This window comes from Oxyura jamaicensis, chromosome 2 (assembly GCF_011077185.1).
Source record: "Oxyura jamaicensis isolate SHBP4307 breed ruddy duck chromosome 2, BPBGC_Ojam_1.0, whole genome shotgun sequence".
Taxonomy (NCBI): domain Eukaryota; kingdom Metazoa; phylum Chordata; class Aves; order Anseriformes; family Anatidae; genus Oxyura; species Oxyura jamaicensis.
The window spans coordinates 47,667,421-47,693,842 of record NC_048894.1 but is presented as its reverse complement, the minus strand read 5'-3'; the positions used below and the strand labels follow the sequence as shown (position 1 = coordinate 47,693,842).

The 26,422-nt window shown below is 39.6% G+C and overlaps 1 protein-coding gene across 3 annotated transcripts in view; it reads left to right on the top strand.

Moving 5' to 3' along the window:
* The window catches only part of KCNG2 (potassium voltage-gated channel modifier subfamily G member 2), a 72,218-nt gene that overhangs the window by 34,084 nt on the left and 11,712 nt on the right, over positions 1 to 26,422 (top strand). For 2 of the 3 annotated variants that reach the window (XM_035318169.1, XM_035318167.1), the window contains exon 2: positions 15,491 to 16,314. In XM_035318169.1, the coding sequence (XP_035174060.1) occupies positions 15,571 to 16,314 (744 nt within the window). In that variant the 5' untranslated portion in view covers positions 15,491 to 15,570. Of the gene's footprint in view, positions 1 to 6,936; positions 6,960 to 15,490; positions 16,315 to 26,422 lie in introns of those variants that run through there. The other variant, XM_035318170.1, reaches the window with a different exon arrangement.

The following is a 26,422-nucleotide window of genomic DNA, read 5'->3' as shown; positions in this document are numbered from 1 at the left end:
GGAAGGGAAGGGAAGGGAAGGGAAGGGAAGGGAAGGGAAGGGAAGGGAAGGGAAGGGAAGGGAAGGGAAGGGAAGGGAAGGGAAGGGAAGGGAAGGGAAGGGAAGGGAAGGGAAGGGAAGGGAAGGGAAGGGAAGGGAAGGGAAGGGAAGGGAAGGGAAGGGAAGGGAAGGGAAGGGAAGGGAAGGGAAGGGAAGGGAAGGGAAGGGAAGGGAAGGGAAGGGAAGGGAAGGGAAGGGAAGGGAAGGGAAGGGAACTACTGTGAGGATATGTGGATTGTCTGGTCTGGAGAAAAGAAGGCCAAGAGGCAACCTCATTGCTCTCTACAGCTTCCTGAGAAGTAGAGAGGTAGGCACTAATGCTACCAAACACATCACACCAACATCACATCTGCCATTCTCAGACATCCCTGGGTGTCTCAGATTGCTCTCTGGGTGGGCACCAGATTCAAGCTTCCTTGTTTCCACTGTAAGCTGGAGGGAGCTGATGGCTGATTTGACCCTTGTTCCTTCCTTGCCCTGTGCTCCTGAAGGCTGTGCTTGGAAACACACAAGCATTTCATGTCTCAGATCTCATGTCTGTCACTGCCCTGTTTGTTCAGGGGAATATATCTGTGTGTGTGTAATATATAGATGTATGGGGAAAATATATAAGGGGAATACACACACATTTAAGCTTTTCCTTAATATCAGTTATGCATTTACTTGGAAACAGTTTTCTTAGGTGATATTGCAGAGTAAGGGCCTGATTCTGAGAGAGGCAGAGAGCTTATTACTATTATATTTTGCTTGTCATTTACTAATTTACACGTGCAGGGGCTCAGCATATGCTTGGATTAGGCTCTAAAATAATGAAGTAGCTGCTTCATACCATATTTGTCTCTATTCAAAACCTTTTATCCTTCATTTCTCCTTTTTCACAGTGTTTCAGGAAATTACATATTTCTTTTTCACTCATTAGTTGTTGTAAGCTTAAAACCACCGAGCAATCTTAGTTCATTATCGCAGTTTCTCTGGAACAGTACGATTTACGTTTCTTTGTCAACCACAAGAGGTTTAGCTAAGTGATTTCTCTTTCCCATTCTCTTTCTGTAAACCCGTTTGTGTTAGCTCATGTCTTACATTTATTTTACATTTTGCTTACTTTCTAGATCATGAAGCTATTCTTTACAGCCACAAAAACATCCATGGAATGACTGCAAACACAGATATTTATATTATGAACCGGACTCATTGTATGGCATTGATAGGATCTTTTCTACTGATTATCTCTATCAGGCAGGCTTTGCCAGTGATCCCCTCTGTTCCAGCCCCTTAAAAGCCTGAGGATTTACCTCCCTAGTAGCCTGTTTCCATAGCCTTTCAATTCCTGTTGATTCAATTGAGGCTGTGGCTTACAGAGTATGATGGTATAGTTCAGCACAGTGTTTATGAGAGCAAATGGGGCTGCAAATTCCTGTCAGGATGTAGAATTATTCAGCAGCTTAATATTTATTTCATGTAGTTGTATGGGATTGACTTTGGAGAGCTAATTCTTTTGTAGGGAAGGGGACTGAATAAACTGGAGTGCAGCTACTTTTTCAGAGCTTAAGCTAAACAATTCTGTGTCAGTGTAAGCTACCAAGACTGCTAAATGCATTAAATAAAAGTGTAAAATAAATTATGCAAAAAGAATTATGCACTACAAATCAGATTACATGCTTTCCTTTCAAACATCCTCATTAAGTAGCTGTTATCTACTTATTTACTTATCTTTACTTACATTTGTAGATGCTGATATCCATGTTTACCCTTCACTTGGTGAGAAAGCAAAGGGGATATGAATTTATATTTTATGAAATGTTATATTTATTTAAAATTTTCAGGAGGACAGAGGACAAAAGTTTTTTTTGTGCACATTTCCTCAATGCCTTCTGTATGAGCAGTAGAAGTGGCTAGCAGGAAAACAATAATAAAATAATGAAGTTTTTTGGGGGAGTAATGCCATAGGATAAGTAAAATAGAGGTAGGTAAATCTGGGGTGTTCTGTTTTATTGCATGATGCAAATATCACAGAGCTGTTGAACATATAAGCACTGTGCCGTAGAAACACTTTTACTCAGTACTTTCGCTATGGAGTGAAAGTGCCTTTATAGAGACCAGGCTCTAAATTCCTTAGTGGAAAAGGCACATTAGATATTTGCCACTCACAATGCAGACTTGAAACTGAGATGGCTCATACCTTCCTTTTTGTTGTTATCTGTGAAACTCTGCTTTCTCATTTAGCCAAGCATCAAGCTTCTCTTCCCAAGCAATGCAGGTAATGCAGTGCTCCACCAAAAAAGAAAAAGAAAAAGGAAAAAAAAAAAAAAAAAAAACTGTGACCTGATGAGTTAGACCAGCTAGACCAGCTTATTCAACTGCAGAACACCTTCTTGTACATACGGTTGTGAGCAAAGTCATCAAGGCAGGCACTAGGGTGATCCTGCAATACATGGTATTTATGTTCAGACTTGAAGTGTCAGATATCCAGCGTAATCCAGGTGCAGGGTAAATTAGTTTATGTGGTTGTAGTGCTTTTGCTGATGTGAAAGCCGTTGTGTGTCTGCACAGCACCACATAATAACCCTATATCTATGGAGCTTTGTTATATGTAAGTTGCACTGGGAAGTTAGAACCACGTGAGAAGGATCATCTACTGGGAACCCTGAAGAAGCCCTGGATGCCCTGGATTCTGTAGAAAAGTCTTACACACCTTCTGAACAAAGTCCTTGGGTTAATTACCTCCTAAATTTCCATTTTAAAATGATGAGATAGTGCAGCTCATGGAGCCTTCCTCACAGAAGGAGAAGGTTGGGTGGTAATGGACTGCAGTAGCTTTAAACTCCTGGTCATCTTTCTGATGGTAATGAGATTTAAGACAGAGGGGAAGAACAACTTGGAGAAGAAACCCATGAGGATTGGAGTGTGCCAGAGGTAGTGGGATTTCTCCCTCTACACCACTCTTCTGAGCCCCCACCTGGAGTGCTGCATCCAGCTCTGGGTCCCCCAGCACAAGAAAGACATGGACCTGTTAGAGCAGGTCTGGAGGAGGGCCACAAAAATAATCAGAGGGCTGGAGCACCTCTCCTATGAAGAAGGGCTGAGAGAGCTGGGGATGTTCAGCCTGGAGAAGAGAAGGCTCCAGGGATATCTTTTAGCAGTCTTCCAGTAACTAAAGGAGACTCTGTTCAAAGATGGGAAGAGACTTTTTACAAGGGCATGTAGCGATCGGACAAAAGGTAATAGTTTTAAACTGAGAGATGGTAGATTTAGATTAGATGTTACAAGGAAACGTTTAACTGGTGAGGCACTGGCACAGGCTGCCCAGAGAAGCTGTGGATGCCCCATCCCTAGAGGTGCTCAAGGCCAGGTTGGGTGGGGCTTTGAGCAGCCTGGTCTGGTGGGAGGTGTCCCTGCCCATGGCAGGGGGAGGTGAGCTAGAAAATAAGGTTCTTTCCAACCCAAACCATTCTATGATTCTGTGTTCTGGCAGAGGGATTTATTGCTTGTAGCACTTGCAGAATAATGTATACTTTGTGAGTAACAACATGTTCTTTTGCAAAATGAAAATAACTGCTCAGAAACAAACCCCTGTCAGTAGCAGTGATGCTGTAAAATGAACCCCATAGCTTTATTTTATCCTGGTATTTCTGCGTATCTGCTGGTATTTCAGTTAGAACAACGGTGAACAATTTGGCAGAAGCAGAAGGTGTTCTGAACAAAGGAGTGTTTTCTCATGGAGAACATCAATTGCACATTTACTAGCACAATAAAATACCTGCTAAAACAATTAGTAAATAAATTACCAACCTGAGCATCACCCAAAGGCCTGGATTGTTTTCTTAACATAATGTTTTCTTACCTACTTTCATTGCCCCAAGGGCTCTCCTTACTCAGTGGTTCTTATAAACCTGTTGGGTCAAAACCCCCTAGACAGGAGGTATGGTTGGAGCTGAGCTTCTTATGTTTCTGTCACTGAAGCAGTTCTCTCTAATGTTATGCCAGAGTCTGTATTTGCAGCCTCTGGTCCACCAATGTTCTCCAGCAATATGTCAGTGCAATGTGTTCATCTGTTACGCACGCAATTATTGAGACTGTCACCCTACCTCTTGCGCCTGTTCCAGGGTTTTTGGAAAGGAATGTGATTTTTGAAGGGTTCAATGTGATTGTTGAAAATATTGCATGTAATTGGGACAGTCATATGTTACTTGATTTTAAAGCCATCATCTTCACAGTGAAATTCCCTCACTGCCACTGTGTCACTTAGAGAAGTCCATCAAAAATACAGATTTATAGAGAGCAAGGTCTTAAAAATTCTATCACCATTGCTCTGCGAGCTGCCTGAAGTAAGAGAAATGAACAAACATGTTTAATGAATTTAAGGGTTTCTCTGCAGAATGCAGCAATGGCAGGTCAGGGCAAGGAAAAGTGGGATGCTGATGAGATGAATTACAGAGATGCCTTGAACTACTTTGGGTCATTTTCATCCTCAGAAATTTTCATCTTCATTTTCAGTAGGTCAAGAGTGTGAGATCTGTTACACAAAATTGCCAAAGGTTTCTGCTGTCACCTGATTGAGGAAAAATATCCAAACCATCTACTACCATTCCAGCAGCCAAAAACATCAACATTTACACCCAGAAACTCTGACTTCATCTTGTCAGCTTTTTTTAAGTAGGTTAATGTTGTTAGTACAGGTACATGCCTAGGAGGAATTCAGAACAGAATATGTCATGAAATTGAATGGTGTTTTAAAATGGTATTTTATGTTTAAAATAATATAAGCACATGAGGGATACTTTCCTAGTTATATTATTCATTTTCATATTTAAATCAGAAAAAATACATATATTTTTAAATTTACTTCAAGCTGCTCCAAAATTTCCAGTTCACCACACCTGAAAGCTGCAAAATGTGTGTGTCACTTGGTAAAGACTACACAGAATAAAAAGGCTCTGGGATCTTCATCTCCAGACAATGAAACTTATTAGTTGTGAAAATGGAACATGTATACAGGGCAAGATCTGGAGAGCCTTTTCATTTAAGAACATGTCTGGCAGACAGGATTCCCTAATTCCGCCCACAGAGCAGAGGACAGAGAATGCTCACTGCATTATGCACCAGTTAGTTGCATTTTTTTCATTATTCCCAGTGTTCAGTACATGGCACCATGCCTCATTGGAGCTCTACTGTAGAGTTAAAAAACCCTCTCTTTTTAAAGGTCACCTCACAGAACAGTTCTAAAATTGCAGCCTTATTTATATTTATATTTGTCCCCATGCATATGCACAGAAATGTGAGTGAAGTTCAGCCTGGGAAGAAGAGGGGGTGGAGGGAAGATGTTTTTAATTTTAGTTCTCACTATCCAACTCTGTTATTAATTAGATGTATATTAATCTTCCTCGAGTCAAGTGTGTTTTTCCTGTGACAGTAATTGATGAGTGATCTCCCTGTCCTATTCTCAGTCCATTAGCTTTTCCATTGTAGTTTCTCCCTGCCTCCTTCTGAGGAGGGGGAGTGAGAGGGTATCTCATGGCCAGTCAAGGTTATCACACCACAGGTGAGATTCATGGGTTATCATGGATATCATGGGTTCAGCTGGAAAACAGTTACGTGTCATCCCTGTTTTTCCTATGTTTTTCTCTGTGCTGATTTGATACTATGCTCAAATGGCTGAATTTTAAGATTTCACTGATGTCTTAAAATTTGGAGTATGCTTTCATCAGAAAAGGGAAGTGATGGAGCCTAAGTAGTAAAAAACTGGCAGAACATCCCTAGGCAGAAAAGTTTTTCTCTACAGAATTATATTTTCTTAAAATAAAAACAGATCTTTGTGTTCAAATTGTGTTTTATTTGTTTAGGTCTCTTAAACCTTAGTTTGGTTACAAGAAGACAGTATGCTTGTAAAATGTGCTTTCATAACCAGTTTTTGTTTCCAGAACATCTGAACAAGGTACCGGATATGAACAAAGCCTAGCAATGGCTAAAGTGAACAGACTTCAGATCAAGAGCTATACTTTTGAGTCTGAGGTGGTTAGATTGCACATGGAGTACTGTTTGCTCCTGTTAACTACAAACATGGATCAGTCTCAAGAGTTTAAAATTAAAATGTGTTCTGTCTGTACTTGCTTGGTCAGTGACTGAGCCATGCTAACGGGGTGCCTTTGATCCTGAATCCTGGCAGCCACTAGACAATGAAATTTCTATCCTTCTATGAATCATGCATGAGTTTGTTCTAGGAGATTTAACAATTAATCCTTTTTCTATCCTGTTTAATCAACCAGTGTAAGAGAATCAGATATGGTTGTGTGACAGTACTAAACTTTGCTACTTATGATGGTGTTAGTTGCCAATCTGAAGTATTTCCTTCCATGCCTTCAGATTGCTGTACTTCAGCATAACTAATCATCAGAAACCATTTGTTTTTTTTAAATATCTACTTCAGTCATGATTATGTTTCCACAGCTGGCCTAAGGTACCATGTGAATGGTACCATCAAATGCAAGTGACAGACTGTGTAGTGTGTTAAAACAGCATTGTTTATTCCTCTCACCCGGGAAATTAAACAGATTATCTCATTTCAGTTGCCAAAATTCTGGCAGCATGAAAAAACAAATGAGTTACGGTGTCTTTGCAAGTCATGGAATTATGATTCAGGTGTTCCAGTGGATCTGCATCACTGCAATAGGGAAAGCAGTTTTTAGCTCCCTCTCTAATGCAGATACCAATATCTTTTATTTCTGATCTCCCCTACTGGTTTTTGCAATTCTATTCTTAGCAGTTTCCCACCCAGATGACTAATATACTTGATTTAATACAATATGTAGCATTTATGCTCCTGACTGGAAATACAGAGTTCAGACCGTATGATGCCACTCTCGGCCCAGTTTCACATTCAGATGTTCATGATTATTTGCTGGGGCACTTTTCCTAGTAAAAGGGTGAGTGTACCTCTTCTTATGTATCTTTTTGGACCATTTACAGATTTGTATGAATGGTTATTATATATATATGTTCAAATAGATTTTTTTTATCAAGTGCCTGTTGGTTTTAAATGAACATCTAGGCTTTTTTATCTTCCGTATGAAATCCTTCACAGAGAAGATAAAGTGTTTGTATAAAGATGCATCTTGCTCCTTTTGTTAGATTTAATTAGTTAACACTGGATCTTATGCATTTTTTTTTCTGCTGATATTCTTTCTCTCATGTGTTTCATAACTTATTTGTGTGTTGACCTGAAGAATATTCCCATTTTCTCTATTTAAAGAGAAGTTTCCCTTTGAATTCAATATGATTTTAGTTTATCATTAATGTCATTGCATAGAATACCTTTTAATTTTAGACTCTTGAGACTGTATACTTCACCCATGTTTGTAGTTAACAGGAACTGTAGGGAAAAACTTTTCTGCCTAATCCTTGTAGGATCTGCCCAAATCTTTTAGGTTTTTCCATTTTTTTACTGCTTAGGATCCATCAGTTCCCTTTACTTAAATAGACTTTGAAAGTTCACTCCAAAATTTAAGATGTTTGTGACATCTTCAGGCTTGCTAGTCTGAACAAAATTCTGTAATTCTGGGGAGAATGTAAAAGCAAGCATTAGTTCCTCTCATTTGCCTGTTTTCTAGCATGGCTGTCTTCATCTGCTGTGCAGTTGAAATGTGCAAATAGCTTCATGGAAAAAATAAATAAATTCTGTTTAAGGACAGTGAAAGCTTGTGGAAGTGCAGAAAAAGGCTATTTTATGCTATGGAGATGCAGATAAGGATCCCATACCTTAAGGTAGCTTGTTGGACTAAGTCTCTGATTTCTTAAGAATTTCACACTGATAATGCTTTCACTGTACAGCTCTGGCAAGTGCAGATAACTCATAATCTGCCTAATGGAGCTATTTGTATAGCTATGGACACGTCAGAATAATTAGTGTTGAGTCAAGTTATTTGACTTGTTCATTTTACAAATTGAATTATTTCAGCTAATTGTGCAGCATGGCAAAGATGTGGTGAGGGAAGACAACAAAACTTCATTTTTTCCTCTACTAAATTAATTAAATTGTTAAAAGAAAATGTGTGTTTCATTCAGGATGTGCCCACAATGTCCAGCTTCACATGCTGAATTTTGCAACTACCATTGCAGTGTGACTCTTCCTGTTTTTGTTTTGTTGTTGTTGTTGCTGGGTTAACTGATGTAGCATCTCCCTGTAGCCACAGACTACTACTCTGGAGAAGGCTATTTTAGCTTTTTGGATCCATTGTGAGGAGCCTGTCTTTGTTAGAGGGGGACGTCTCAACTAGGTGTGTAAGACTGTGCTCCTGCCTCCTGTAACTGATGTAGTAATTAAAAGAAATAATAAAGGATTGTTCACAATTTCAACTTCTTGGACTACTGCCTTTTCTAAGTGTGTTTAATAGGTTATTGATATTAAAGTTTACTGATAGTAAATACAAAAATACATAAAATTCAATTTTTTGGAGTTACATAGAAAATACTCTGCGTGAAATTAACCCATCTCCCCTTTGCCCTTTGTGGTATACCCTTTACTAGTTTATAGTCGTTTGTGCTAATTTTCATTCATGTTTTTTTTTTTTTTTTCCTTGAGTGTTTTGAGAGTAAAGCCAGCACCATACATAGCAAACAACTTGTATTTACATGTCTTCATGATTTTGGAAATCTAGATTAATTCTAAAACTGCTTTTATCAATGTTGTCTCTGCTCCAGAAAGTTTGCAGAAAGGTGCTTTAGGTGCTCCTGGTTTAACCAGTGTTACTGTCCCACTTTCATTCCTTATGAAATTTCATTCCTTATTCCTTTTTGTGATGTAAAAGTAGGAAAAAAACGGGCAGAATCAGACCCCTGTTGTGCTTGAAGGAGTACAACTATGCAGTAAGATGGTTCTTGCTTAGAAAACTTGAAACAAAAACTCGAAGAAAAGTGTGAGACAAATGCTGTCCATGTCTTTATACAAAGATATTTAACATAGATTGGAGAGCTGAGGTACAAAGTCTTGGATCTGTATTGCTGAGGTTGACCTCTTTCCAATTTTGTGTCCAAGTTGTAGTCCCTTGTTGACCTCACTGTATGTCTTGGCTTGTAGTTTGGTCAACTTGTACACATGTAGAGTAGTTCCTTTAGCAAGGGAATTTGAATGTAGATATTCAAACACTGCTGCCAAAAGTAGTCTAATGCAACCCTTAGAGTTATGAATGCTCTGCCTGCATGGACAAGCATCAGACTGCAAAAATATTTGTAGTGGACAAACTCAGAAACTAATCCTCAGATCAGAAGTCTGCTTTTTTCCTAAGGTGTGTTTTATTGTTTCCATATCCTCCTAGTCTCAGTTTCTTTCTTTCTTTTTTTTTTCTTTCTTTTTTTTTTTTTTTTTTCATTTGTCTATTGCATCCCACCTGTTCTATATTGTTTAAGCCCCTGGGGCAGGTGCTGTCACCTCTTCATTCTCTTCAGGTTTCCACAGTATCTGGCAGGGAATCCAGGTTCTACCAAAATGAATGAAGTGTAAGGGTAACATGGATCTCCTGAACATTTTCATTCAAAGCATTAACTGTAATAGCACCACATGTAAGGTCAATTGCATGTGTAAGCTTTACCATTGAAATAATTGTGTACATAGTAAATTATAAATAATGTCACAGTAAGCTGTGGACACTGCTTTGGCAGTAGGCAGCAATGTCAAGTTTGCCTCTGACTGAAAATGGCTGAGTGCTGCAGAATGAATTCACTGACTCAACTCTCTTTGGGCTTGAGAGAAAGCATCTTGTATTCACCCTAATTTATGCTTCATGTCTGCAACTTCAAATTATGACAAAGTAACCTGTGCTCTGTCAAAGTGTGTTTCATTTCACAAGGAAAATTTTAAAACTTTAATTACTAAAAAGCCTTGTGGCTTCCTTTTGCTGCCATAGTATGAGTATAAACCTTCAGAACTTTGTAACTGAAAGCAAAAGTTCAAAAGAGCATATTCACAAAATCACAGAGTAGTTGAGGTAGGAAGTTTTGTAGTTCATCAGGTTTAACCCCCACTTCTCAAAGAGGCATCAGCTAGAGACAGTCTCTCACCATTGTGTCCTGTGATCAATATCTCCAGGAATGGAGAGCCCACAGCCTCTCTCAGCAGCCTGTGTGACCACCCTCACAGTACCAGTTTCTTCTTACATTTAAGAAGAATATAGGAAATGCAAGAATTTCCTGTGTGTCTATTTGTGCCCATTGCCTCTTGTGCTTTCACTGGGGACCACTGAAAAGAGTCTGGTTCCATCTTTACTGCCTGCCATCTCATACACAACGATAAGATCACCCTGAGCCTTCTCTTCTCCAAGCTGAACGGCCACAGCTCTCTTAGTCTTTCCTCATATGTTGGATGTTCCAAGCCTTTGATTGTCTTTATGGCCTTTTGGTGGACTTTCTCCAGTACATCCAAGTCTCATTTGTACTGAGGAGCCCAGAATTGAATGTGGCACTCCCAGATGTGTTGCACCAGTATCTCACCTCCCTCAACCTGATGACAGCAATCTTCCTAATGGGCAGTCCACCAGGACCCCCATTCACTTTTACAGTTCCTAGCTGATTGGCACCCAGCTTGTACAGGTGCATGGGGTTATCCTCTCTTATTCTTTCCCAGAGGAAGGACTTTGCATTTCACATTTGTTGAACTTCTAGAGGTTCCTGTTGGTGCATTTCTCCAGCATGTCCAGGTCCCTCTGAGTGTCAGCACAACCATTTGATATATCAACAGCTCCTCCTGATTTCATATTGTTTGCAAACTTGCTGAGTGTGTACTCTGTCCCATCATCCAGTCATTAATGAGGATATTTAAAAGTATTGGACATCAGTATTGACTGCCCTCCAGTTGTACTTTGTGCCATTGATCAGAACCCTTTGGGCTCAGCAGTTCAGACAGTTTTCAGTCCGCCTGGCTGCCCACTTAATCTAGTCTGTGTTTCCTCAGTGTGTCTGAAGATTCAGTGGGCACCCCTGTCATTGCTAAAGTCAAGATAAAACATCGTCCCTGTCATTGCTAAAGACAAGATAAAAAGTATCCACTGCTCTCCTAGTCCATCAAGCTTGTCATCATCGCAGAAGTTTGTCAGGTTGGTCAGGCACGTTACCCTCTTCATAAACCCCTGATGATGACTCCTAGTCACCTTCTCGTGATTCCTTCATGTTTTTAGAAATGTTTTCCAGGATTATTTCTTCCATCACATTCCTGGGGATCAAGATGAGGCTGACTGGCCTGTAGTTGCCCAGATCCATCTTGCCCTTCTTGAAGACAATAATAACATTAGCTTTCTTTCAGTCCTCAGAAGTGTCTCTTGATTGAAAGATTGTCAGGTGTGGCCTCAGAATAACATCAACATCTTGCTTGGTACTTGTGCATGTACACTGTCAGGTCCCATGGACATGTGTATGTCCAGCCTGTTCAGGTGTTTCCTAGCCTGATCCTCCTTCACAAGGGGCAAATTTCCCTTGCTCCATACTTTACCTTTGGTCTTGACAGCTTGGGATTCCTGCAGACAAGTCTTATCAGTAAAGACCAAAGCAAAGAAGGCAATAGATACCTTGGGCTTTTCCACTGTCACTAAGTTCCATGTGCTACTCAGCAGCAGGCCAACATTTTCTCTCCTCTTCTGCAGCTGATGCATGCCTGCTGCAGCTCTTCTTGCCATCCTTCAAAACACTCATCAGATTCAATTCTAGGTGGCCTTTGGCTTTCCTAACCATTTTTCTGCATATTCCTCCTGGGTTCCCTGTTCCTCCATCTGGCCCTCTAGTCCTGACCCGTAAGCTCTTGACAGGCTCATTGCCATTGCTAGCCAGAGCCCCGTGCATTCCCCCTGCTCTCTCACGTGCAGTACAGCTCTTGCTCCTTGCCATCCCAGTCTGTCATTCAAACTGAAGCATTTATACGGCATTTCTTCTGCAGCATTTTAAAATGATGAACAACAAATATAGAGCCAAATTCTGTCCTGTGTCACTCTACAGGGAAGAGTATTACAGGCTCTGTTTTTGTAGTCCTTCCCGCACCTATGTGTCTGATCAAATGGTAGGAATGTCAAATGGATGATAATGTAGTATCGTAGCCAATACATGGAAGTATTGGCTTTTAAAGTTAATCCTAAATGGGATGGTTTCAGTAGGCATGTGCATACGGTAAATAACCATGGCATGCAGAAAGTATTTTAAGACCCACATAATTTTGAAATACCCTTTAATATTCAGCGAAGGTCATGGTACATTCCATGCATGTCAGATCAGAAACATACTTTCTAGGGTTATTTTACTTCTCAGTATAGATTTCTGACTGGGAGCCTGCATTAATGTCTTTTGTTTTTCTGTAGGGCAGTTACAGTGGCACAACAAGCTTTTTCATGCCATTCCACTGACATCTCGGTCCTGGTCTTGGGCAACCACTTTACAGAGGTGCTGAGAAAAAGAATACAACTTTATACACATGCTTATCTTTTAGCTGAGATTTCCAAAACAATTGCTGCTAACTAATAATGTATACTGTTACAAATTATGGAATCATGGAGTGTTTGTCTTACAATGAGGACAAGAATGAGGACAAAAAAATTTACTTTAGGAGCTGAACAGTAATGTCCAGAATCAGCCTATTAAACCAAAGGCATCAGCATCTGTAACTACTTCTAATATCAATTTCTATTTATTTTCTGACTATACCAAAAAGTAAAAAATAAAAATGGATACTTCCTTAAGCTTCACATTTAATCAACATAATTTTATATTCACAACATAAAAATCTAACCATCTGTAAGCCAGAGATTTTGAAATAAAATTGTACTTCCAGATTTTCATGTTGAATTAGCTGCTTCTTGGAAGAAGGAAGAAGCAGATATAAGATTAGATTCAAAATAGTTCTGTGAAATGTATCTGATTCCTGTATGCAACAACTTGCTCCATGGGGGAGAGGAGAAAAGCAAATCCTGGACTTGATGTCAAAACAATGTACATTACTTTTTAAATGTTGACTTGTGTAACAAGCAAGGCATGAAAACAGAAGCACAGTTCCCAGAGTAGCGGCAGTGAATATTTTATCTTACTGACAAAAAGTAACAAGAGAGTAAATTCTTAAGGCATACACTGTGCTTACAATGCTCTCTCATTGTGACAGTAATGGTATTTGCAACCCCAGCTGCACTCGGGCCTATGATATGAAAGCACCTGTTTCTCAGAGTGAATGTTGCAATCATCAACCCTTTACTAGCCCTTACTCAGAGGAATGAGGTTTGGTCTGTTGTTCATGTTGGCACATATAAAGGAATGTCTGAAAAACCTGTTTTGCCCTAAATTAAACTAGAAACATTTTGGCATCATTGGTTCTTCAAAATTTTTTCAGTGCCAAAAAGTATCTCTTGGTGACTGAGCACCTTTTTTTGTATGTAAACCAGCCTTTTCCTGAGTACTTACAAATATACAACTTAAATGCCTTTCTAAAATGCTATGTATGTATCTCAGTGAAACATAGAAGCAGGAGTACCACTACAATTGCTGTGATTCACTTGGAGGTGGTTGGTAGTATTTAGAGGATGACTCATGGCCTTGAGTAGCAAGCATTCACCAATTTTTTTTTGGAGATAGTTTTGATTAAGTCTAATGAACTCAGAGATAGTGAGTTGATTATGGATAAAGGAATATGCATCTCTGGGAATGTGCTCTAATTTTTCTTGGCATCCTCTTGTTCAGTATTCTCTCCAGGCTGACGTGAGACTCAAAGGGAATTAGAGGATGTTGCTTATAAATTATGGAATTACAACCTCATGGTTACCATCTTGTTATCAGTAACATTAGACCATCCTTCACACTTCAACTTTTTCTCCTGTCCTTTGTCAGCTTGCAAGGTTTCTACATTCTCTTAAAATCATTCACCATCACTGCATCCATTCTCTGTCCAAATCTTTTTTGTGGAGTCTCAACACTCATGCCAATTTCTTGTTTCCTACTTTACATTTAAGCAATTGAGGAAATTTTAGGTGATTCACTAATGTAGTTACATGGTAGCAATTCAAGTCATCCTAGCACTGCTTTGGAGATACAGCTGTGGAGAACTTTGGTGGAGAGCTCTGGAAAAGGTGAGGAAGCAACGTACCAGGTGAAAAAAATATGTTCAAGAGATCTGTGGATGATGAAGTGGTAAAGGACGTGTAAGCAGAAAGCACAAATTTAATCCCGGAGTTACCCATAATGCTTGATTTGGTAAGGCAGAGTGCAGCAGCATATTAGCCTACTTAGCTGTCTGAGCAAAACTTCTTGCAGCAAGAATCTTTGACCTCACATTAAAAAGCTGCAAACTTCCCTTTTGTCTTGTAGCCTGACTAGAAAAGGAGGGTAAAATCCAGTTGCCAGCCCCTTGCTTTCTGCCACCCCTTTGAAATCAGTGGGAAAAGTCCATCTGATTTCACCCTGGTTATTTGTTCAGGAACATTTGTCAGGAAGAGGGCAGAGCAATCACCATCTTAATACCTACCTTTATTAAACTGTGATCAGCTGGATTCTGCATTATCCAGAAATAAAAGCAGCAAGCAGGTCGCCTCCATCTCTGCTTTGTTCTGAGGTTGTGCCTCGCATTTCAGAGATGCTGCCAGGCTTAAGAGCATTTTTTCCACCTCCATTAGTCAAAACCACACCAGAATCTCCCAAGGTTCCTGGAGTGATTTTTGTTCCAGATTGCCACCTCTGACAGCCTCCACTCAGAGGCAGAATGTGCACCTCCTTGCAGGAGATTTCTTTAGACTGTATGGCAGTTACCTAGGCAAGAGAGCATAGCCTTTCTGCTTTTATCTACTGGTAGATATGCCCAGTATTGCTTTTAATGCATTTTGATGGGACAACAGTAGCAAATGAATCCCAGTAGTACATACTTTGTGCACAAGCACCCAAACTGGCTTGGGTGCTGGCTGCAAACTTTATTCTCAGCTCCAGCATATTCATTGCTATTAGTAGCTAAACTTGGCAAATTTAAAATAGCAGCTACCAGCATTACTGCAATCACATTTCTGATGGTACTGTAGGCATACATTTTCCCTCACACTTCAGGCATTTTGGTAATAGGTATTTTAAACAGATGGGCCAAAATAATCAAAAAACATTTGCAACTAAGTTCCTTCCTTAAGTTGCTAAAATGTAAATTCCCATTTGTCTAAAAGCCCCAGTTTCCCTTCCCTAAACATCTGGGATAGAGCTTGAACCTGTAGAAAAGAAATTGCTGAAAAAGTAACACACTTTTTTTTCCATTCATTCAGTAACTAAACTATAGAAGTATGGACGTGGCTTTCAACCTTACTGCAGTTTAAGTTCTTACTTTCGAGTGGGTATAGGGCACTTATGGTTCTAACGTAATAGGGGGAAAAGTAATGTCATGGAGAAAAGTTTATTGGGATAAGACTGTTGTTCACCAAGCAAAGCACTTATTTTGTTGTCATTTAATAATTCTGTTTCACAGACCAACTCTCCAATCAAGGACCAGATGCTTTTGTCTGAGTAGCCTCTACCTCCCTATGAACTCCACAAATGTATTAAGAAATGGCATTACTCACTGGAAATGCAGATCCTGCATTCAGCTCCTACTCCTTCAATAACTTGGAAAACTTGTGTGAAGTGCAAACCAAGAAAGGACTTTTCTACAAAAACGCCAAACTTCTGCACCCTGGGGAAGACTTGTGCTGCTTAGCCCGCCTGGATGACCGGACCAGGTTTGTGATCATCAATGTAGGTGGCATTAAATACAAAATCCCGTGGACCACCTTGGAGAACTGCCCCTTGACCAGGCTTGGGAAGCTAAAGTCTTGCAACAATTATGATGAGATCATGAACATCTGTGATGACTATGATGTTAGCTGCAATGAATTTTTTTTTGACCGTAATCCTTGTGCCTTCAGGACAATCATGACTTTCCTGACAGCTGGGAAGCTGAGGCTGCTCAGAGAGATGTGTGCTCTTTCTTTTCAGGAGGAGCTTGTGTACTGGGGAATAGAAGAGGACCACCTGGAATGGTGCTGTAAAAAGAGATTGCGACAGAAAGAGGAGGAGGCAGCTGAGGCCAGGCTGTATGAAGGGGAGATGGTATTTAGTGAAACTACGCAATGTGCCTTCCAGGACAATAGCCGATTGAGTTTGTGCATGAGAAAGCTCAGGGATATGGTGGAGAACCCCCACTCAGGGATCCCAGGAAAGATCTTTGCTTGTATTTCAATCTCTTTTGTTGCCATCACTGCAGTCAGCCTCTGTATCAGCACCATGCCAGATGTCAGAGAAGAAGAAGATCGGGTGAGTGGAGCTTTTCTCAGAGTAAAGTGTGTTTTGCGTTGTTGTCTCCTTGGGGAAGGTGATAGGCAAAGTCACTCTGGCAGCCGTGCAGGTATTGTATTCAGTATCTGTGATGTGGAGAGCTGGCCAGAGTCAAACACAGCAAGCATTATGCACTTAATATTGAGGGAAGATGGGGCCAAACTCTGACTTGCCAGCACATCTTTGCCAATTTACACTAGTAGACAGCTTTATCTAACAGATTTGTTTACTGTTATCATGACAAGATGACAAACTAGCTGTTGTGGTTATCAAAATTAGCCTTGCTTGGGAGTTAATGCTTTGAAAAGCATTCAGAGTTGAGCTAACACCATTTTTCCTTGGAAGAACTTTAATGTACCCCTTTTAATGAACTCTCAGTAACTCATTGTAAAAAACACATCTAAAAATATTTTAATGCTGCAGGTGAGTTAAAGATCAGGGAAGCTGAGGCAGAGATGTAACTGTAGAAACAGAGTAAATTTCCCAAGAATTTAGTGCTTTGTTTGTACAGAAGTTCAGATTCCTAGAATTAGCTGTGTGTAGGCCAAAGAGAGCTCATGTGAAGACTAATAAAGGAGGACCTTCACAACTGAACTCAGTATATGCTGGAATGCAATCTAATGGGTTTGGAGTGGCAACTTTTAGCAGTTCATGGCCTCTTTAGTTTTATTCAGATCATAGAAAAAATCATAGAATCATAAAGGTTGGAAAAGACCTCCAAGAACATCTGGTCCAACCATCACCCTACCACCACTGTCACTCACTAGACCATGTCCCTAAGCACCACGTCCAACCACATTAAACACCTCCAGGAACAGTGACTCCACCACCTCCCTGGGCAACGCGTTCCAATGCCTGACTGCTCTTTCTGAGAAGAAATGTCTCCTCATTTCCAACCTGAACCCCCCCGGCACAACTTGAGGCCATTCCCTCTTGTCCTGTCACTGGTTATTTGTGAGAAGAGGCCAACCCCCAGCTCCCCACACTTTTCTTTCAGATCCAAACAAGATGCTAAACATTTGGGCTTCTTTTCCAGCCCAGTGATCATTAGGTGTGCTTGTGAACTTGACCTCCCAGTACTTCATCCAGTCAAGTTCTGTCTACTAGCTGAATACTAAGCTCACGTTAAAGCAGATCTCATCTTGTGTGCCATCTCCTAGCTGCCAAATGGCTCATCACTCACTGCTGTTAACAGAAAGAGAGTGGTCATTAACTGACAGAAGACATTTAGTGTTTTGTACTGCTGGAAGTAAAAGCATGCAGATGAAAAATGGGTCCAGCAATTCCACAGAGACTCGTGCTGCATTTGACTGAGTACTTTGTGTGCAGTTAAATCAGCCTTTGCTTGTATGCTTAGGTTAGATATCAACTGAGTTGTTTGATTTGAATCATTCAATAGCAGCTGTTCATGCCAAGAAAAAAGAAAAAGTATTTAATATGTTGCTTAATGGTTGATTCATTTTTAACACCTTTGTTTTCAAGGCTTTTTATCACACAAAATTTGAGGATAGTAGATAAACTGGCCAATAGGTAAAGCTATTCTGTCCTAATAATTAAAAAAAAAAAAAAAAAAAAAAAAAAGTTTATTCCCAAAATGAAAAAGTTTATTCCCAAAATGTATGCCTTTTACTCTAATTAAACAACAGTGTTCCAGTATGCTAGAATTTTAAGCACAGTGGGGGATATTTTATAGTTGAAAACTGAGATATATTTTATATTTAGATGTTCCTTGCTTTAAATGAGAGCTGAACAATTGCTTTCAGGATAACCTGTTGGAGTTCAGGCTCCTTACATTTTTACCAATGATCAGAACATGAATAGGGACTATTCACTAATAAAATTTCTTGGGAGGAGAAGGGTAATAAAGGGGATAGAGCAAACATATGAGAGAAGCATGGAGTTCTTGGTAAGCTGTGGCCATTAAAAGGAGCACATTTTTATACAGGTAAGTACAAAACAGTTCAATGAAAATGAAGGCAAACTTACTCTTGCAAAAGTGGGGAGTCTCTAAAAAGGATTTAGAGGACAAGCAATGGAATACAAGTTCCTTTTGCAGTATAAAATCAAGAAGGTTAATACAATCTTTGGATTTGCAAGCTTAGGGAGTAGTGTTTAGAAGCTGAAAGACAATTTTTTGCCCCTATGCAGCATAGGTGAGAATGACACCAGAATACTGCAGTCAGTTCTCACATTTGCATTTTTAAACGTTGTTTTAAAAAATGGAAGAGGATGCAAAAAAACTATCAATATTAGACACCTGGAGAAAATGCCATACAGTAAGAAACTTGAATATTTCCATTTATTTAGATTATCAAAAGGAACATTGTAGGGTGACTTGATTAATCAAAAAAGAGCCTTTTTTGGGGGAGGGAAATATATCAACTAAAAGACCTTTAAATTAAGCAGAGAAATGATGTATGGTTAAAAGCTGAATCCTAATAAATTCATATGGGAAACTAGGTGCCAATGTTCAATACCACGGTGATTAATTACTGGGGCAGTATGAAGAGAATTATTGGATTTTCTATTTTTTGATATTTTGAGTTCTAAGCTCAGTGTCCTGCTGGAAGGTAGCCTTTGCCTAAACATATGTTAATTCAGTCAGAAATAAATTACTGATTTCAGTTCAAGTTGCAAAGGTGAAATGCTTATGATTTAAAGGAGATCAGAGTAAATGATGTAATTAAATTCTAAAAGCACAGACCTTCTGCAAATAAGCTTTGTTCTGTCCTTTCCACAGAGAAGGACTGTGGACAGACGGGAAGCTGTTATTTTGTTTGAGATAAAGGTAATTCTGTAGCACAGAGCACAGGTGAGGTATCACTTCTTACATAGCTTATTTTATGTCATGGCCTACTACTGAGTCAGAGCAGGTCAGCACTATGAATTGTAATTAGTCATTCCAGGAGTCATACACAGTGACTGATTTTGGTCCTGCACAAAGGGATGTAAATACTTCTGTAGATCTTTTCAGCCTCAATAAAGCTGGGCAAGGAGTCAGGCATCTGCCCATGTGGAGTAGCTTGTAGGAGCAGAAACCTAAGTTACAGACTCTTTGTGTGTCATCTGTACGTGGCTCAGCAAGGCAAAGCAGCTCCTCAAATAATAGGTGTGGAGAGAAGAGAGCTCATGTGAATTCAAAGGCAGGTTAATTTTCCTGAGCTGTATCCTTTAGTACCTACTATAAAATTCATACTCGGGGATAGGATAGCTCTTTGGTCTGATTTTGCAGTCTCCTAACAAGCAGAAATGTGTCTGCATCTCTTCTGGCTCAAGAACAAAAACAAACAGTAAATATTATTTCAAGGACGTGCAGTAATCAGTGTGTACATTTTCCAGGCTGTCTGGCTGGAGTTACTGTTGTTATGATTCTGTGTCAGAGCTGTTGCTGTAGGTACTCTGATTAACATGTGGTATTTTCCCTGAGCTGGCATTTTCTAGAAGAGATTTATATGCTACCTATCTGTCCTGTTATTGCTGCAGGGAAAGAGAGGACCTTATAATGTACTAGGTGTGTTGGAGAGTGGTTTTTCATACCCTGAGCCCTTAATATGATCTGAAGGGACCAGCTGTTACTACCAGTGAGGTCTTGCAGAGGTGTGGGTAAATGTGGGATCTTAAAAGCCTTAATTACCAAGTATATGAGGAAATCATAGAATCATAGACTCATTAAGGTTGAAAAAGACCTCCAAGATCATCTGGTCCAACCATTCCCCTACCACCACTGTCACCCACTAAACCATATCCCTAAGCACCACGTCCAACTTTTCCTTGAACACCCCCAGAGACGGTGACTCCACCACCTCCCTGGGCAACCCGTTCCAATGCCTGACTGCTCTTTCTGAGAAGAAATGTCTCCTCATTTCCAACCTAAACCTCCCCTGGCACAACCTGAGGCCATTCCCTCTAGTCTTTTCACTAGTTATCTGCGAGAAGAGGCTGACTCCCAGCTCCCCACAACTTCCTTTCAGGTAGTTGTAGAGAGCAAGAAGGTCTCCCGAGCCTCCTCTTTTCCAGACTAAACAACCCCAGTTGCCTCAGCTGCTCCTCACAGGACTTGTGTTCCAGGCCCTTGACCAGCTTTGTAGTCCTTCTCTGGACGTGTTCCAGGGCCTCGATGTCCTTCTTGTAGTGAGGGACCCAAAACTGAACACAGTACTCGAGGCGCATTATTTTAGGTATCTGCCTATGTCTTTTAAAATACAGAAAAATACATACATTTTGTTGACTTTGTTAGCTGCTCCAGATGTTCTAAATGACAGTGGCAATCCCTAGTGTCAAGAGGGGGAAAGGATAGTGTTCCCATGCACTGCAACCATCTTATTCTTATTAATGATCACCCTGATTCATCTCAAGTTTTACTCTTTTTGGAAGTAGTATCAGATTTCAGGTGCTGTACAATTATTAATAAAGCTGGCAGAATCTGATCCTAAACTATTTTTACTTACCAAACTATGACATACATTCTGTGATTTTTTTATCATTTTGCTTTGGTGTACTGATTAAATCAATTAAAACCCACCAATACAGTGATGCACATGCTAACTGCTTCTGAAATTTTCAGGAAAGTGAAGTGGCTTAACCAAGTTGGGAATACATTACAGTAAAGGCTTTAAGAACACAGTAAGAGCTGAACAATCAAAAGACTTTAAGAGTTTCATCTGAAAGCCAGGTGGTCATCATACTGGACTCTTCATTTTTTTTTCTTGGAGAAAAAAGAAATTTCAACCATTTCTATCTGAAGAATAAAGCTTCTTTCTTTTGTTAGACAACCTTCCTCATCACAAAAAAACAATACAGTGAACAAAGAGATTAACATCAGCCATTTTGTCCTGATTCACAAAAGCATTTGTAGGGCTGAGTCCCACTGAGCTCAGTCATTTGTAGTGGTATTGTGTAAAAAGCAGGAGAAGAAAATCAGATGGTACTTCCTTCTTCACTATGCTTTCTAATGCATTGGGAAAAGATAGGCTAATTAAAGATGCTCTGATAGGAAGTTACAGTTCAGTAACCTTCAGTTGAAGAACGTTACAACAAAGAGAGGGACTCATAAATAATGAAGTTAATAATAGCTCATAAAGAAGCCTGAAACTATTTAACCTTCTAAGCTTAATTTGCACACTGTGCTTCGACTTTCATGAAGAGTAGATAAATTTTGAATGTGTGTTTTAAACAAAGTTGTGACTAAAGACTTCAGTTTGCAAAGGTACATGACAAACCTAATTTCAGACAAGGTTAAGAGAGTCTTGCATAACAAGTCATCGGGAGAAGCTGTTGATGTGTGTACAGGCTGTATGAGCAGACAGTGAGATGCGTTGAAAATGGCTTGAATGGCCAGGCCTAGGCTGGTGATCGGTGGCGCAAAGTTTGGTTGGAGGCCAGTCTGGTCGGGGGTCATGGTGAACACCAAATTGAACATAAGCCAACATGCTTCCCATGCTTCCAAGAAGGCTAATGGTATCCCAGACTGCATAAGGCACAGTATTGCCGGCAAGTTGAGGCAGGTCAACCTTTGCCTCTACTCAGTGTTGGCGATGTCACCCCTGGAGTACTGTGTCCAGTCCTGGGCTCCACAACAAAGTACAAGAGAGACATGGAGCTACTGGAGAGAGTCCAGTGAAGGGTCATAAAAATGATGAAGAAAAGGTAGAGAGAGCTGGGGACTGTTGAGCCTAAAGAAAAGGTTCAGAGGGAGTCTTATCAATGATACCTAAGGGATGGTGCAAAGAGGATGGAGGCAGACTCTTTTCAGTGATGCCCAGTGACAGGACAATAGGCAATGGGCACAAAATGGGAACACAGGAGGCTTTGTCTGAACATGAGGTCACTTTGCTGTGCAGGTGACTGAGCACTGGTACAGGTATTCCTGAGACCTGGTGGAATCTCTCTCCTTGGAGATATTCAGAAGCCACCTGGACATGGTCCTGGGCAATGTGCTGTAGGTGGCCCTGCTTGAGCAAGGGAGTTGGACCAAATGACCTTGACCTAGAGTTCCTTTCCAACCTCAACCATTCAGTGATTCTTTGATTATTAATGTTGAATTCTTCAGGTTTTTAGTCTAAATAGGTCATTAAATGAGGAAGAAATACAAGTATTCAGGGCCTCACTGTGTCAGAAATGCCAAACATTTTGTGGAATGAATGATAGATACTACTTCATCTCAAAAGTCTTCCAGTTTGAGGTACTTCTGGATGGGAAAAACATCATTTTTACATTAAGTCATTTACTGATTTCAGTGAAAAAGTAGTGTAGAGGATTTTAACTCAGAGGCATTTGTGTTGCATAGATAATTTGTTTTCATGAATGAAAGTCTTAATAAAATTGTAGCTTGTGTTTTTCTTTCTTTATGGAATAAACTGTTATAGGAATTACCACACAGTCAACATAAAACATGTATTTTTAAAAAATCCCATCTGGAATTAGAGATAAGTATTTATAGTATATAGGCACTAAGAGTGAGTTTTTATAAAAGGAATCTTAAGAAATTGAACTAACTTATTTCCCTAGGGATCATCCTAGAATGCTTTATACCATTTTCACAGCTCTGCTGCTTAAATGCAAAAACAATGAGCTTTGGCAAGATCAACAGTTACGGCATCTGAACTGTCAGTACATCATACGGATGTACTTGTCTCCCACATTGCTAGGTTGCATTTTGTGTTCACTCTGGACAGTCCAGGCGACCTCTAGCCGGGGAGGGGGAGGGAAGACTAAATAACTTGCTAAGATTTGTGACCTGCCTTTTCTACAGCATTGTCAGTAAAGTTCCTGCAGACTCCTAAGATTCATGTTCAGTTTCACTTTCACGTAGTAATCACAGCATTGCAGAGCTGTATTTTAACTATAATTGAAGTGTTCCTTTTTTTTTTTTTATCATAAACTTAAGGTACATTTTCTGTTCAGATGGTGCTTACACCAAAATATTAACATAAACACCAAATTATAGGCTTTGAAAGCATTCTTTACTCACAGCTTTAGTCATCAGAAATAAGCAAAAGTTTGTTTTGAGGTTTTCATGCACCATCTATTTCATGTAGTTTGATCTCCTGGTTTGTGTAGTCTGTGTAGGGTAGTAGTTTTGTGTAGTTCAGTTAGATTGTGAGTGCTTTTAGACAGAATGCTTGAATATGGGGACTTCGTCATCACAAATAAAAATTCCATCAATAATGCTGTTCAGATACAAGTGCACATTCCTCATATGTCGGCCTGGGTCTTTCATCAATGAGACCATCTTAGTCCATACAAGATGCAGTTACTGCATGATACCGTTACTATCTCAGGCTGAGGAATAGCTGCAAGGTTTCTCGTGGTGCAAGTCTGAGTCATCGTAATGTAGTCTCCCAGCTCCTGTCTGATGGTCAGAGAAATTTGCTATGCATGTTGCCTTTTAGGCAGCTGAAGGTTGACTGAAAGCAGCTGGAAATGATGAGTTTTGAAAAATAAAAGGGATGTTGCTTCTGTGGGTCACACACATACCTTTAAAGTCACGGAATCAAGGACCTCTCCACAATCTGAACCTTAAATGTTGAGTTATGTGGGTTGTTGTTTTTTGTTTGTTTGCTTTGTTTGCTTGTTTGTTTGTTTTAGTTGTGTTCATCTTTTATCTAATCCCCATGGAATCTGCAAATAAAAGAGTAACAGCAAAATGTCCTCTGCAAATATGAAGAAGTGGTGATAGTGGTGATAATGTCCTTTGACTCCCAAAGCACAGGGAACTGTGCTTTGCCTGTGGTTCATCTGAATGGGACAGTCCTTAATGTAAAAGGAATATGTGTATTAATCTTTCTTTTGTGGATCTGAATCTAAATCTGTATTGGTTATCTGCAGAGTGTTTCTCTGCACTGTTAGGTTGGGGATGAAGAATTGGGTAAGATAAAATTCATATTGACTTGTTGGTAACTTTATGATGCACTAATGAACTCTCTCAGTCTACAAGGTATCTTCTCATGAATAAATAGCAGGCTTTGGTTTTCTTTTAAATATTGTATAAATAAATATACTGCAATATAACATTAGCGATAAATAATTAAACAGCTAAGACTCTTCCATAAAAGCATTGATAATTCTGTCACGTTAACTTGTTTATGTTCAGTGCAATGTGTCTCACCCAGCAAAATGTACTCATATTTAATTTCTTTTAAATTTCTGTGGTTCCACTGCCATAAATATTAATACATACCAGTGGGCTTAAATCATCCAGGTAAATCATCCAGGGAGTCTTTGAAGCAATCTCACGATAGTAGTTGTGTGGTCTCCAGTCATATTTGTAGAATTAATACAGCTACTCAGTATAGCCTGGGCTGTAATATTGTCAGGGTACAGCATAGCTTCTTTACCCCATTGTTTGTGCCACTGCCTTTCGCAAGACAGCTTGTGCTTTACGAGTATGTTTAATATTGTCCTAGTGTTTTGAAAGAGATGACTCTTTTGTTGATTTGTAATAAAAATAAGGTCTGTGTGTTCATCTCAGATCTCCAGGGCATGTTGCTGTCCATCCCAGGGGTTTCGAATAAAAGAAAGCAACCAGATTTTTGATGGGCTAGATCTCATACAAGTAGGCTGAGGTAATGAGCTGACTGGGCTGCGCACTAAAGCATTTAACATCATACTTATATTTTCATTGCTTAGCATGTCGTGACTGAGATGAAATGTAGAAGTTCTTGAAATTGAGGACTTTTTATAGTATTCATGGAGACATCTAAATTCAAGACAAATTAAGAGAGGAGTGGTATACAAATGGGGGGAAAAAAAAAGTTAATTTTGCAATAGCTTTTTAGCAGAGGCTTAAGAAAGGGCTAGAGGAAATCTATAAAGTTGATAGACTTTAAAAAGATAAGCATAATATTAATTTCAAGTAAAACTATATATAAAAATAAATAAATAATAAAAAAAATTCTAGTCTGTTCAGAAGATGACTCAAACAATATAATTTTATAAGGTTATGAAGTTTTCAGGAAAAAATAACTTAGTGTAGGTACTTATACTTCTGTAAGACATTTAAATCAGTGCCACATATCCTTCTTTAATAAAAATACCATTTTTCAAAAACATACCTCCGGTATTAAATGTTTTACAAATTTCTATTAGATCTCAAAGCAGCAGAAAACTAACATCAGAAATCATCACCCAGTAACAGTGTATGTGGAAAGATGTGAAACTGTCTCTAGTTTTAGTTCAGAGCTGCTTAGGTGTTTTGTTGGTGGTTTGGGAGAAAGTATAAAACAGTTGCAAATGAAATTTATGCATAGCACAGAAACAACACGCTAGTCAGGTGCTAGAAGTACCTGTCACAGCAAACTGAACTGATTTGAATGTGGCCAGCTAGCTCTATGTTCATCAGCAGAGAGCTCAACTTTATAAGTATGAGTATACCCAGGATGAAAGACTCTTTCAGAAAGTGGGAATGCAAGAGAGGATTTGTAGATGCTGGTGAACAATCAGCTGTATGCAATTTCCCATGTGAGAGTAGTTAACAGGCAAAGCACAAGGCTTGAGATAGTGTCCAGATCTGGTATCCATTGAGCAGGTAGATTAGCAAAAAAAAAAAAAAAAAAAAAAAAAAAGAGTTAAAAGAATTACTTAAAACTTGAAAAATCTGCTTTACAGTGAGATAGTGAAATATTTGTTAATGCGATAAATAGCAGAATAAGAAAATGCTTGTGGGCAACAGTGAACAAGTGTCCAGAACCAGAACCTGAAGGTAGACAAATCCATGCTCTAAACAGGGTATATCACAGGGTTGGTAATTAAAACACCTACAGATACTGGAGTACATCTTATGTAGTTTTTAAATACATTCCATCAGCCTTTCTAAACCTCTCTGGGAAGGCAGGATCCTGAACCGTGGCTGTCACCGACTGTATTAGCAGGGTGTCCCTACAGAGGCTGGAGCATATTACCGTCAAAGTTTAGTCTCAGTGCTTAGCTCTATTCAGACTTGAGCTTGCAGGTTCAAGCCATTCAATACATCCTGAGCTGTGCTTGAACAGAAATTCCAGCATCTTTCTGAAAAGTTCACACACACACACACAGAGTTCCTGTGGGCAAAAGCTGTGGATATTTCCTCCAAGTCCCTAGCTAGCTGCCT